Raw genomic sequence first — 14,619 nt, forward strand, 5'->3', positions numbered from 1 at the left:
ACGCCTACATGGGACACTATACAAGCTGAACATAATAAATTCAACTTGCCAAAAACTCATAATGTGTATGGTCAACGTTCCCTATCATTTATCGGTGCAAAAACCTGGAATTAAATTCACAGCTTTATAAGAAACCTTCGAAATACTGTTACATCATTAAAACACCCCTTTAAATTACGCATATAAAACAACCTTATTTTGCTTTTTACTTCGGGTTGCAATTTACTATCACTTTTATGGTATGGATCCAAAAATAGCCACATTGGCTAAGGATTCAGATTGCGGGAATAAAGATTTTCTTTCTTTCTTACAATGTAAATTAGAAACAAGAAGGCTCCGAGGAAGGAGGTTTGCGGTACACTGGATGTGACAAAACAGTTATGGCCGTTATCAGTTGCATGCTGGGTTCCGACAACTGGAAAAAGAAACAGCCCCTCCGTGTTTAAGTATTGCTTTGCCAATTGATTTTGCTCCATCGCAGAAGTATTCGATAGCTATTGGCGTACGGCTTCGGGATTATGAAGTGAAGCCTAGGCCGCGTAAAATCGGTTACCTTAAGGTGCATCGGCGCCTTGCTTCGATTGCAAGCGTTCGATAAGTCTCTGCAGACAGAGTTTGGTGAGAACCAGGGGTTCTTGCGTCACTTGTGTCAATTTTACACAAAAGTAAAAATTTTGAATGCGTATCTATTATGAGTTCGCCGGCCTGGGAAGCCTCTTTCTAAGAAGCACTTCCATAGGAAAAGGCATGAAACTAGACGCAAAATGATAATACACAACTACCTCCCGTGAACTGCTGCGAAGCGCCGTTCCCTTTACGAAGAATTCTTGCTGAGCCAAATGTTTTCTTCCCTCTCTCTCTATCTCCTTTTGAGCGCGTGTGCCTCAGGTATGAAAATAAGTTGAGGCAGAAATGATAATGCGTGAAAAATAACAAAGATGGCACAGTAGCAGATTAAGTAAATATTTATATGTTTTTCTTTCGTTAGTATGATATTCGCAACCGAAGCTACCGCAAATTAAGTGGCAAACGTTATCAGCGGTTTCATTGATTGACATCCACGATTAAACGTTCCAGCGTTTGACGTGGAGAACACGTTGCAATTTTGGGCTTGAAGCCCGCAAGTGCTCCAGCCGTGGCCAGAGGTCAATGCACCAGACTACACTGAGACAGGCACCACAGTCCAGATATTCGTCACCGAAACGATACCTTTGGCCGCATGTTATTACAACACAACTGAAAACATATTCTTCAGTGGGGCACGCAAGAAATGCTAAGAGAAGGAAAAAAATTCTGCGGAAACCGTCGGATATGGTTGTCAATGTAGAGGCATATAGCCTGACGCTTCTGTGGAGAGCTATTCGCTTTCTTTAGAGATTCTTGATGGCATGAATTTCTTGCAGTGAGAATATTCAGTTAGCGTTCATTGTTTGATGAAGTAATTCTGCAAGGAACAAAGCGGTTGCCAGCGCTAGTATAGGTAGACAGCATGTGAATCTCAAAGGGGGTCAAATGTAGCCGTTCCCATACGAACCCGCCGCAAAACTCGGTTGCCTCGGCGCAGCCTCGGCGCAGCCTTTCCCCCCCCCCCCCTTGTGCGTCATAGCTTTGATATCGGCAATGAAAGTGCGGCCACCACCGGGTAATAAAACGGCCGCAAAAGCGAAATAAAGCTGCGGAAATTTACAAGAGGACTAATTTGTGCGAAATGAAAAAAAAAGGCGCAAGAACCAAATACAAGAGGCGACGCCGCTTCGACATTCTCGCAATAGCTGTCTGTGACGTCATGGATTTCTATAGCGTCTGCTCGGGACTAAACAAGGTACTCATACCGCTAATGAAGAATGTCTATGTTGCATTCTAAAGGAATGGAATGCACAACCTAGCAAGTCGTGAGAACTTTCTTCGCCCAGAAAACAGCATGTAGAACAGGCCCAAATACTATGGATATCGTAACGTGGCATGCATGCAGTGACGTACCGGCGGTGCTGTTTGAGGGAAAAAAATTGACAAAAAAGGGATACATTTTTCCTTCATTTTCTCAGCTAGTAATCAACCCCATGTTTGCAATATAACCGAAGACAGCTTCTTTGAATGAATACTTCATTATTTAAAGTTAACTTATAATGCGATTTTTGTGTATCTTCGAAGCAACCTCAGCTCTAAATATACAGTTTTGTCCGTCGCTTGGCCGGATGACCCGATAGTGATGATCACTTCTAGTGGCACTCCCTTGGGAATGGGTGTGGCGTCAAGTAGTGTAACTTAGCCTCTGTGAGTTAGGTGTTATTATAACGTAGTGATGCGCTTTACCTACGTCTTCTTTGCCGCTTAAATTTATACCTGTAATCACACCGCCCCCCCGTCTCTTGGCCGCTTTCTCCCCCGCCATTGACGATATAATCGTGTCTTACTCATCTCGACCGCTCACCAGTTCACGCTCTCGTCAGCTCTGAGCCCTAGCCTTTCTGGAAGGTGGGCGTTCCTTGCAATACGGGGTCGGTAAATATCTGCGCAAATTAATTCGATGTGTTGATCGCCTCCGGCCCTTTTTTTTTGCAGCACAAATTTGTCTAAACCTGTCGACAATGTGCGCTCCTGTGTTCCCGCCCCCCTTTCTTTTGGCGTAGAAAGGGCATTAACACTCTCGTTCAGTACAAACCGTCTTTATTTCTTGCTTGACCTCTTTCGTAAGAATACGTGCATTCTTTTCCTTCTTTCTTCTCGTTGGCTTTTTCATTCTGTGCATTCGATCTGCCAACCCTGAGCGCTCTCTGGCGGTCGCAGGCCCGCTCTGTCCCGCCTCGTGGCGGCCGGCGCCTGCTTCGTGGCGCTGTGGGTGCTGCCCATCGTGGCCGAGTCGCAGGCCGGGGCGCTGGTCGACGCCCGGCTGCTGTTGGTCACGCGGCTCGCCTCGCTGGCCGCCGCCTGCCTGGCCATCCTCGTGGCGCTCGTCGCCTTCCCCTGGGTGAGCGAGCGTCGAGCTGCTGCGTACTCTTTCTCTCCCCCTACTTTCATTCCCTACCCCCTGTGCAGCGCGGTTGAGGTGTACCTGTGCTGAGAGACCGTTACTGCGCTGCACTTTACCCCAACCTTTCCTTCCCATCATCAAGAATCTCCTTCTCTCTCTCTCTCGTCGGGCCGCCATCGTTCGCCGGGTTCGGGGGGCGCTTCAGACACCGGCGCTGCTGGCGTCATTCCCCCCCGCTACTTTCAGCAACGCCACGATCTTTCTGCACGTTTTCCAAAATGCGAAAATAGTGCATCTATGACGTAAATAAACACGTGGAAAGCGCTTTATTAAAAAACTATATTATGAGGTTTTGCGCGCCTAAACCACGATGTGGTTATGATGCGCGCCGTAGTGGGGGACTCCAGGAATTCGGACCACCTGGGGCTCCTTAACGTGCACCTAAATCTAAGTATGCGGGCGTTTTCGCATTTCGCCCCCATCGAAATGCGGCTGCCGTGGCCGGGATTCGATCCCGCGACCGCGTGCTTAGCGCCATAGCCACCAAGCAACCTCGGCGGGTGGACGATTTATTCAGTTGTAGGTCCCATAGCGTGCGACTGAGAGCCCTTCTGTCAGAGGCTGGGTACAGGTGAACAGATTGGAAGCGTAACAGCGCAGCGTAATTAGTTGCAGCAATATCGGCGCTGCAAACATTAAAATAATAACATACAGCATCGGGACATAAGGCACAGCCAACGTCGTAGCGGTATGAAAATGCGAAAGAAGTTACAGAATATGAAAACACAATGCGGTAACAAAGAAATTTCGATAATAAACAATAATATAAAATGGCTCCTTATTAAAGAGGTTCCTACTGAAAAGCATTGCTTGGTACAGCGGCGGTACGTTGTTTGAGAACACACCATGCCGCGAAAGTATGGCAGCATGTTTGCTGTATACTCGTAATCTGTGCCCCGTCAGAATAAACGCGCTTACTTTGCACAAGCACGACTTTGATTCGGGGTGGCACACTGCTCAGAGCGCGCTATATGTGCTGTCTGCTAAATAAATAGACGAAGTGTTTTTCTTCGACAATCTTCGCTCTTCATTCATTTAACACGTTAACATTGCGAAGAAGCCGGCGGGATGTTGCACTTGTTGCTGACATTTAAAATAAATAAATAAATAAATATAAATAAATAAATAAATAAATAAATAAATAAATAAATAAATAAATAAATAAATAAATGTAAACAGGCACGAGTTAGTTCAGGACGTCGACACACGAAACTTAAAGAGCTCTATACTCCGTTTCATACATCAGGTGCAACGCTGCGGAAGCTACGCAAAAAGTCCGGTCACCAAAATTTATTACTCCGCGCGTTTCCGTCTGTGCTCCGCAGCGTGCCAGCGGCGTTTGCTCGCGCGAGCATGCACGTGAAGCTGCCGCGACAGGATGCAATTAAAAGTAACGAAGAGCAAATTCATTTAAAACAACCTGTTATCAGCCGTATAAGTAAACGGATTGTTTCTATGGGTGAATTCTTTCTTTTTTCATTCAGAACTGAGCATATATAAAGAAAATGCTCGCAAAAGTCGGGTCAGAAAACACCGAACTATTTCTAAGTGCGAACGCAGCCACTGCAAGAAGTATCTCTAGCCTCCACAGCGTTGCACCTGATGTATGAAACGGAGTGAACATCTGATGACGGTGCGCTACTAAACGTGATGCACTATCGTCGCGTTCCTACAAACGCAACTTCCGGTATCGTATGGCGTTTGTGCTGCGCGTCCCGATCCCAAACGGCTGTCTCGGTCCACACTTGGCCGTGCTCGTGTACCTGCGGTTCTTGTAATGGGCGAGCTTAAAATTTTCAAGTACTATTTATAACCTATACACGAGCGACGTGAGTGTTACAAATTTCTGATTTCTTTTTCCTCCTCGCAGCTTCGAAGGATGGCGCTGAGGTCGCAAGATGCCCTGCTTTGCTCGGCCTTGGCCAAAATGCAGGTGAGGCGCGTCTCGCAATGGCGTCGACGTGGGGCCCACACCTACACTGAAAACAAGGCGTAAACACAACGCACAAAGAAAATCGTAACTTTATTGTAGTCGGGGTCAGTGTAGCAACGTTTACGCGTCCTAGTCAGGCGCTAGCGGCAAGTGACCGGGTATATACGGTGAAGTGTTGACAGAACATAGTGAAGCCTTGCATTATAACATAAAAAGGGAAATTAATGCGTAGCGTTCTCTACCTGTTAATTCGACATTGCCGTAGGTCGGTGCGTAGGTAGTTTACCAACTAGCCTCGTTTGGCGCGTCCTCAACAACAACAACAAAAAAAGGAGGCTGTTTCCCCCAAAGGTTCAATTAATTTTGACCGCCAGGGGATCTTTAACGTGCCTGCAATGCACGGGACGGGGGTGTTTTTGCATTTCGTCCACATTGGAATGCGGCCGGAATTTGATCCCGCACCCTCGGGCGTAGCAGTGAAATGGTCACTGTGCCCCAGGGCGCGTAAAAAACACCTTTGATATTGGTGCGTTCTCCCAGCTTTTTCAAGTTCAGTGAAAACTTGTGTAGGCATGGGGCAACAGCAAATCTTTTACGTTCACCTTGGGCGACAGGAGTGTCGCAGTACGCACATAAAATCAACTTATTAAGAAGAAACTGAGCTACAGAGACTAGAATGGGAAAAGGCTACTTGGCTCCTGAGGGGTGAGTAGCTTGACAGACGAAGCTTTCCGTCATGCGATGGTCACACGATTACTTAAAGACATTGTCAAAGCAAAGGCCGACAGTGCTCCTTTTAACGTATTTCTAGTGGAAAGAGCTAAAGTTTTAGAGCTGTATGTAGCCACCTGGAAAGTACTGCTAGCACGTTCGGCCCGAGTGAAAAGTAAGCACAACTTCAAGATACCTTGCGTGCCATTCGTGCAAGGGGCTCACGAGTGAGGGTGAGAGGCTTCAAGGGTTGGTCGAACAGATCTAGTAGATTAAGAGCAACGGACTGCTCAGATTCATTGTTGCACTTAGTAAGAACCAGGTGGTTGTCAAGGTGTCTGAAGACTCTAAGAATCTTGGTACAACCTATATGCGTCTAAAAAGGACCTCTGTCATGACCTGCGAAAAAATAAATCACCTAAATTGGGCGCTATGCATGACCCAGTACGAACTGCCTGCCATTGAATGTGAAATTTACCATCCCAGTGGATGAATGCCTATTTAAGACCAAAATATAATAGCCATAAAAGAAAACCCGGCACACTGAACTCCAGTTGGCATCTACGTAGAGCAAAGCATTCTTGGTGTATTTGGCTCAGGAACCATGTGCGTGTGCATACGAAGTGTGGTTATCGAGGTAAATACCTTATTAATAAAGCGCAACATGTTATGCTAAAAACTGATATCATTTTGCAGAGCAGCATAGAAAGGTCGGATATTATATACACATATTTACGTGCAGTGCATCATAAGTATATTTGTTTAAAATTTCAGTGGTGGCGCTTCTGCTGTTTTCTGATGCAGAGGGGCGGGTTGTGTAAACTCAGCGCTTACATACTTCGGCACACCTTCCGTGCTCGCAAGCCGACCTCTATCCCCGGCGACGCAGGACGATGCGGCCGAGGTGCCGAGGCGGCTGCCGAGACCCATGGCCCGGACCACCCTGCGCGCCGCCCTGTCGGCCACGCTGCTGGGCCTCGCGCTCGCCCTGCTGCTGGGCCACTCCGCGCTGCACGCGGGCCAAGCGGCCCACCCGCGCTGGCTGTGGTGGACCTGCCGGGGGCTGACGCTGCTCGCCGAGCTGAGCGCCGACGCCTGCCTGGCGTTCGCGGCGTCCCGGCCCGCGGCCCGGTGCCACGCGGCGGTGCCGGCCACGGCCACGCTGCTGACGCCGCCCGTGAGTTCGCACGCGCCCGCCGTCGAAACCCCTTTGCGAGCCCCGGCCGACGAATTGTCGCGCCGCGGTACGAAAGAACAACGCGGTGAACGCGAGGCACTTCAGCCCGTGTGTGCGACGCATGCGTGTGCTTTTAACGCGACAGCGTTAAGGAGCTCGTGTCGCAGAAAAGCCGGTGTCGTCGGCGGCGTTGGTCGTGAGCGATAAATCCCGGCAGGCACTTCATGAATACAAAACAACTTGCAAGATGGGCTGGGTGGGAATCGAACCAGGGTCTCCGGAGTGTGAGACGGAGACACTACCACTCAGTCACGAGTTCAATGCTTCAAAGCGGTACAAAAGCGCCTCTAGTGAATGCGGTGTTGCCTTAGAAACGAGCTGTTTCTAAGGCTCAGGCGTGCGTCGCTTGCTCAGGCGCACATTTCGTTGCCGCGCCGAACGCGGCGTTGCTCGATGCTCACCGCGTCCGATGCGGGGCGCGTAGTCGCTGCGCCGTAGCCCATTGTCTTACACCCCTTGGAGGGTCGACGGGAACGCTGTCGCGTTCCACTCTTGAAGGCGAAGCTTAAGCGTCCTCCAACGTTTTTGTTTTGCGGTCATTATGGATGGGAAAGAGCAGGATGTATCCAGTGAGAGTTAAGCAGGGTGATGTCACCAGCAAGTTCGATGACATGTTACATGCAGGAGAGGATTTCTATACCGACCTGTAAAGCACTCAGGGAAGCCATGCAATCTTAATTGGAAGTAGTGACGAACAGGATAGAGAGGCTCCTTATATAACTATAGCGCTGAAGTTTGAGGGGCCTTGCGAGATATTCTCGGCCAAAAGCGGAAGGAGAAAATAGAATAACAGTCGTTTCAGACAATGACTAAAATAATATTGTACTCGAGAAGCATGTGACCTTTCATACTCAAAGCCTCAAGATTTCAATTGTACCAGGGAGTTGGAAGAATGTAAGCGTTATACTGATCCAAATAAATAAAATGTTCCTAGCAACATTTCGCTTCAATTAAACAAGAGGACAGGCTATATTCAGTAAAAGGCTATATCCACTGTGGATAACATTGACTGGGAAATCTGCGGAGCACTACCAATCTCTCTATATGTATTTCATAGTAGGATATGAAAAGGCGTTTGATTGAGAAAATATGCCAGTAGTCATAGACGCTTTGCATAATCAACGATTACAGGAAGCACGTCTGAATATCTTAGCGAATACCTGTAAGGGCTCCACTGCCACCCTAATTCTTCAAAAGGAAAGCTAAAAGACGCCTATCAAGAAAGTGATCCAGCAAGAAGGCCCAGTCAGTCCAATGATATACCCAACAAGGCTAGAAGTATTCAAGTTATTAGACTCGGGAGGATTAACAGCGAGGGTCAATGGCCAATATCTCTACAGCCTACAAGCGATTCAGTACCTGAGCCGAGAAAGTGCAAGAATAGGAATAAAAATCATTATGCAAGAGAGAAAGGTAATGTTCAATAACATGGCAATAGAACAAGATTTCGTGATTGTAAGTTAATGTCTAAAATATTTGCGAGATTACGTTTATCAACGTCAATTACTCACAGGCAACCCGGATTCCTCTGCAAAGTAAACTTACAGAGGAATGAAAATAAAGATGGATTGGAGGGCATACTACAGGCACTGCCAAATCATGGGCAGCAGCTTACCTCTATCCTTCAAGAGAAAAGTGCGCAATCATTGCATTTTACCGGAAACATATGAGGCGCAAACAAAGAAGCTTGTACTTAAAGACCACACAGCGAGCGATGGAACCAAAAATGTTAGGTGTAATGCTAAGAGACAGAAAGGCGGCGGTGTGGATCAGAGACCAAACGGGCATAGCCAATATTCTATATTTAAAATTAGGAGAAAGAAATGGGCTGGGCAGACCATGTAATGCTTAGGGCGGCTAGCCGGTGGACCAGGGGAGTTACAGAATGGTTGCCAAGGGAACGAAAGCGCAACTGAGGACGGCAGAAAATCAGGTGTTCTGATGAAACTAGGAAATTTGCAGGCGCAAACTCTAATCAGCTAGTGCAAAACAGGAATATATTTATACTCCTGTTTTCCGTTTCCACCGATGATCGGCCGTTTCCACCGATGATCGGTGGAAACGGCCGCTCTAGTATAGTGTCTGTACGCTTGTCGGACGATCGGGATTCTTTCAGTGGCGTATGCGAATGGTTAGGAACCGTCACACAGGATGGCAGTCCGGAGGACAGTGGGCCAGAATATACATGCCTCAGCGCTCTGCCGTCTCGTTTCCCAACGGCGCTGCCTTTTGGACGCAGGGCTTCACCGCCGACGCGTTCGGCAGGCCCGGCGGTCACCGCTGCAGCGCCATCGGAGCCCGGGGGGACCCGAGCGAGGCGGCCGCGCTGTGCGACTCCCAGTCGCCGGCCAAGACGGGCCTGCTCGGACACGCGACGTTGCAGCGTACGGCCCTCCTGTTCCACGACCAGTGCGTCTCCAGCAGCGTGTCCACGTCCAGGTGAGCGGCGCCTGCGTCAGCGGCACTCTACAAAAGCAACTCGGATCGCGGAGATGAGGGTCCCAGTGGGGAAAAAAAAAAAGAGTCTGGAAGATCCCGTCTCACGATGAATGTCTACGCTGATGCGATTAGCATAGAACCAGTGTAGCGACACACTGTATTGCCGCCGCAGCCACACGAAGTGCCAATCTCGCTTCGAACCACAATGCCCAATGATACCGCAACGCGTTTGTCTTATGGTAATCACTGCGCCCCAGTGGAAACTCTGTGGTATCCTCTAGTAACGCGGGTGCAACTTAGTTGCAATAGCTAATTGGCCGTGCTGACCGTGGAGGTGTTCGCTGGGGAAGGGGCGCTATCGGCTTTACGTGCTTTAACTACAGATACTCTTCATTGTGTCATTTTACTGACACGCCAGTTCGGAGGGATTGGCTAATCGAGAATGGACACGGTTACCCAGTGACACAATTTGTTCTCTAGGCCAGACGGCTGCCAACACAAGTTGCCTGCTATACACCCAGTGGCCTACGTTGTCTGCTCAGCGAAACAGCAGCCAGCACATACTTATAGTGGTCCAAGCTAGTGTACAACTTGGGCCACTGTGTATGTGAAAGAGGTTACGTACAAACAAACACGCCGATAAGAGGATGATTGCTAGTCACATTAAAAGGGTCCTAAGAAACCTCTGACCAGGGGATAAGAATTAGTGCACGTACTTGACCGGGGACGGAGCCAGATAGTCCACGCAGATGCCACAAGGAGCGCATCACCTGTAGTCGTTCCGTGTTCTGATCTTCAGCGTTTTCCGTCGCTAAATCTCCTGCAGGACAATCATCACGGGAGTTCCACAGTCCTTGCTGATCATTCTATGACATGCCTTATAGTTTCTGCGCGTTTTCTTCTTGCTGCTATGGCATTGACTACTCCAATGACAGACCCTCAATGGTGCTTGACTTTGAGGAAACTCGGCATTTGTACCTCGTACACTTTAGAGCGGCTATGTTGACGAAATTGGTCGTTGATCTTTGTGAACATCGCAGCCTCCTTGAAAACGTCCAACTGCCGTGCTGAAGTGAACGGTTAGGTCGGAGTCGCAGGATATAAAAAAACATTCCCGACCCGCGAGTCTCCAGACGATGCTTGCCGGGGCATCAAACCATGGGTTTCCAGGTTCATGGTCTCTGTTCCACGTGTTTAACGTACTCGGTTTAGCGGCAACAAACATAGCAGACAGTGACGCAGGCGTTGGCTTCGCGATTGACGCCGGTAATATGTGCTCGTCGAGCGCACCAGGCATCACGCCTGGCTATAGGGCGCTGTTTCTTCATACGTCGCACGTTTGAGAGCACTGATCGCGACGCGCAAGCGAGCATGTGACGCGCTTCTTGCTTTATTATTTCTTTTTGCATTTCGTGGTGTTTCTTTTGGACACAGGAAAAAATGTTTACGTGACAACTAAGAAGCTCGAAGTTGACACATTAGATGTTTCCTAGCATGCATTACGATCATTTTGATTGAATGTATTGGCCGTCGAAAGTTAAAGCTGGCGCGATTGATAAATTATTATGATGTAATTAATAAATTAGGCAGAATTCTTGAAACGATAGTGGGACTTGCTCCTTACAATAACCGGCAACATGCATTTTGCTCACGCGTCCTCCTAGGGCGCTTAGGCGTATTTTTAAATCTTGGCTGACGTTAGTTGAGACGCCATATGTATATTTACTCTGATGCAACTTCCCCTTATGGCGTCACCGACATTGACGACAACCTCATTCGCTGAGACCACATTACAATATATTATGGTTGACAAATGTCCTCAGAGTGGGTATTTGCTACTTCTACTAGCACCTTCAAGGCGAGTGGGAGGTGAAGCGGAGTTCTTGTCAGGAGACATGTTCTGTCGACCTCGCTTTCCTTCATTTCGTTGGCATGTACAGAAGGTGTTTTAAGAGAGCTGGAAGAATCCGAAAGAGTTCCTTTGCGCCCAGCATTAATTAGCCGTTTCCACGAACAGTATATCTTCAAAGGCATAGAGAAATCGGGTGTATTTTTTCGCTCGTGCAACAAGCTGCGTTGCATTTTTTATTTGAAAACATGTTAATAGAGCACACTTTTTTAGTATCACCGCTAAAGAAAAACGGTGCACATAAGGCTGTTTGGCAGTGCTACTTGGTACGTTCCTGTACGGTGCCATATACAGAGACATTCTTAGGGAAGAATTACTGTAGAATGCGTCGTGTGAGCATACTATACTGTAACCATGATCGATGCACCCAGTGCTTAAAGTCAAGAGGGGTCCGGGGTGTCCCGGCCCCTCCATAATTTTTTTAAGGAGGGTTTCGCCCCCCTCCCCACTCGGCAGGTCAGCTGTAACCCTGCGGCACCCATTCGACAAGCGCTGAAGGTGATTTTATTGACAGCAGTACCTTGTGCGGGGCCATCCTAACGGTCCAATTTTTCTATTAATGGTTTATTCGCGAATATTATTCCTGCGTTCTTCTATGACCTGTTTACCTGCCAGATCATGATATTTAATGCTAATATTTATATATATCCGTCCTATGAGGGCCCAGCATGCACCGCGATCAATGTGTTGATGGCGTTGTTCCAGCTCGCTGTGCTCTTAGGGTTATGGATACGATAATGAGTCATCCAATATTTCGCTTTTACTGTAAATAACCGAACAGGTGCCCAATCAGAATAAGAGAATGCCTGGGCGATTTTTCGGTTCGAGCAAGATAATTCAGGAGGTTGCGATCGGTTGGATTTTCGGTCCGGCAGAAGAACTAAAAATGGAGGCAGTCCGGCGTTCTCCTAACAAAATTTTGAAAGCATATTCGAACTATACTATACGCATATTTATTCTTCCTCTCAAAAGCTATGTATCAGTAGACTTTCTGAGTCTGAACGAAAACGGAGGTCTGCACACTTATCGTCAAAGACCCTGTAATTGCAGGGAGCCATTACGGAACGCCGGCCAGTTGGTCGTGGAGCAACCGTTAGCTGGGTGTGCAGATAACAGCCGCCGCCGTAGACTTGGCGCCTGATAGATTGTGTGCTAACTTTCTAAACTGCTTCGCGAGTCGGGGCCCTCGCTGTGACATGGGCGCATGCTAGGCATTTTACCGTACCTGCATGCAGCGCCATTTCCTTGTCATCACCTTCGTGCATTATTACAGCCGTAAATATACGCGTGATGCTGCGCAGGTTCTGCTCGGCGGCCGGAGGAAGCCGCGACGGCACCAGCAGCGACGACGAGGGCGACGACGCCTCGCACCGGGCGCTGGCCGGTTCCACGGCGCCGGGCACCGTGGACGGCTCGCCCTGGTCGCAGGCGCACAGCAGCGCCTCCTTCAGGCGGCTGGGCAGCAGCACGTGCAGCTCGGAGAGCGCCGCGCACAGCTTCGACCTCGCCTGGGGAGGAGGCGGCGGCGCCCTGCGGCCCCCGCAGAGCCTCAGGCTCGACCTCAGCGCCGCTCACCACCACCACCACCGGCGAGGCAACGGCGTCGTCGGCGGCGCGGGGGACGCCAGCGAGGACGTCACGCCGGACTCGGCCGTCTACGTCGACCTGTCTCCCGAGCTGCGCCGCAGCGAGGGCCACTCGCTGGACAAGCTGCAGAGCAAGGGCTGCCCCTGCTGCGCCGCGCGCCGGCCCTGGCGGAGGGCGGCCCTCCAACGGTACACCCTGAGCGCCTCCCGGTTCTCCCTGAGCGGGTACGAGCCGCTCAGGCGCGACGAGGACTGTCGCTGCTGCGCGGTCGACCAGGACGCCTTGCGGCAGGTCAAGGCGTGCGCGGTGTCCAAGGAAGAGTGGCACAGGAACCTCCAGTCGCTTCCGCCGCCGGCGTCTTCGGCCTTTTGAGAAGGCGGCGTAATCGGTGCTGCCGCGGCTTTGCTGCCACGCCACGCGAAGCGCGGAGAGTCGACTGGATATCAACTGTGACCGCTCGTTCGCTCGGCGGAACGGTTCCAGTGCGTTTCCAGAGAGTCCAAAACGTCGGCCTCGCTTGCCGAGAGCAGCTCTTTCCTAGCCCGCTATCGTCTGGTGCCGCGGATGCACGAACAAATGAAGGGCGAGGTGCTTCACTGCTCCTGAACACTAGCGGCTGTCTCGACACAAGACGAGCCTGTTTGAAGACCTGAACCTTGATTTTCAAGTGCTCCAGCCCGAAGAGCACGCCTTCTGCTCCACGAACATAAGGAATTGATGTGCTCTATACACGCTTGTTCTTGTGCTCCGACGATAGCGAATGGCTGTCCCCCAATGCTACGTGACCACGACGACGTCCAGTAGCTGCGTGCTACAAGATCAAATCCATGGTGTGGACTGTTAGAAGCAAGTCTACGCTGCCGCGTCCAGCTGAACACAGTTCTCGCCGAGTGTGACCCCGCTTGCGCCAACGCGCCGAGCCGAACAGTTGCGAGACCGAGGCGAGGCACTGTTCCAGGATGAGGCGAGCTGTAACAGCCGGCAGTGACCACAACGACGTCCCAGAACCGACCTGGCATCTCCGATGTGGTGGCAGTGTCGTGCTCTGCGTGATAAGATTTTCGTGGACGCGAGACGAAACTATGGCCCGTTCTCGCGTACACTGCCGCTTGTGTCGCTCACTTCTTTCCGTTTGCCTGCAATGACATAATGCCCGGCACGCTGCGCTTCTATCGTGTAGTTATACACAGCTAATCGGAGCAAGAAATGTTCGACCCGCACCGTCGTCCTCATTTTACGAGCGCTGTTCTTCCCGTCTATACGGAGCTGATCACTCTGGGGTAGCAATACGAATGACTTGGAAACGCGAGAGTTAATAAGTTGAAAGGGTTAATTCTATGACCAAACACCTTTGCGTACCTCTACCTATCCGCTTCGCTCACTCTGTTCCATCTACACTGCTTGTGCATGCTCGCTGCCGAAATATTACGCCAAAACAGCATTAAGCACTTCATGTTGTCAGAACATTATGTTTATTTCGACTAATCGGTTTTCCGAAGACCCATTGAGGAAAATTAGAGAAAAGAGGTTTTAAGCCTAGATTTAGGTTGGTTTGACTTAGTTTGTTGCCTAATGCTATGGCTCAACCCAATACGGGGGATAGGAGCCGTTGCCCTTGTCCAGACCAGCCTATTCTCGTTCCTAAATTGCTTTACATGTATGCTCAACTCAGGCGTCATAAAGCGCTAAGGTCGCTCTGTCTTGCACGCAGAACACCAGGAAAAACCAGGGTTGACCAATGGAATAAAAGCAGGTGGTGTATGGGGGTGAGC

At 49.7% G+C, this 14,619-nt stretch overlaps 1 protein-coding gene across 2 annotated transcripts in view; it reads left to right on the plus strand.

Annotated features, from left to right (window-relative positions):
- Positions 1 to 14,388, plus strand: part of LOC139061329 (uncharacterized) — a 33,178-nt gene extending 18,790 nt beyond the window's left edge. Inside the window, exons 4-8 of one of the 2 annotated variants that reach the window (XM_070541203.1) lie at positions 2,788 to 2,968; positions 4,902 to 4,964; positions 6,480 to 6,852; positions 9,152 to 9,351; positions 12,562 to 14,388. In XM_070541203.1, coding sequence (XP_070397304.1) covers positions 2,788 to 2,968; positions 4,902 to 4,964; positions 6,480 to 6,852; positions 9,152 to 9,351; positions 12,562 to 13,500 — 1,756 coding nt within the window. In that variant the 3' untranslated portion in view covers positions 13,501 to 14,388. The remainder of the gene's footprint in view (positions 1 to 2,787; positions 2,969 to 4,901; positions 4,965 to 6,479; positions 6,853 to 9,151; positions 9,352 to 12,561) is intronic. The other variant, XM_070541204.1, reaches the window with a different exon arrangement.
- The last annotated feature ends 231 nt before the right edge of the window (positions 14,389 to 14,619 follow it).

The sequence above is a fragment of the Dermacentor albipictus genome, chromosome 6 (assembly GCF_038994185.2).
Source record: "Dermacentor albipictus isolate Rhodes 1998 colony chromosome 6, USDA_Dalb.pri_finalv2, whole genome shotgun sequence".
Classification (NCBI taxonomy): domain Eukaryota; kingdom Metazoa; phylum Arthropoda; class Arachnida; order Ixodida; family Ixodidae; genus Dermacentor; species Dermacentor albipictus.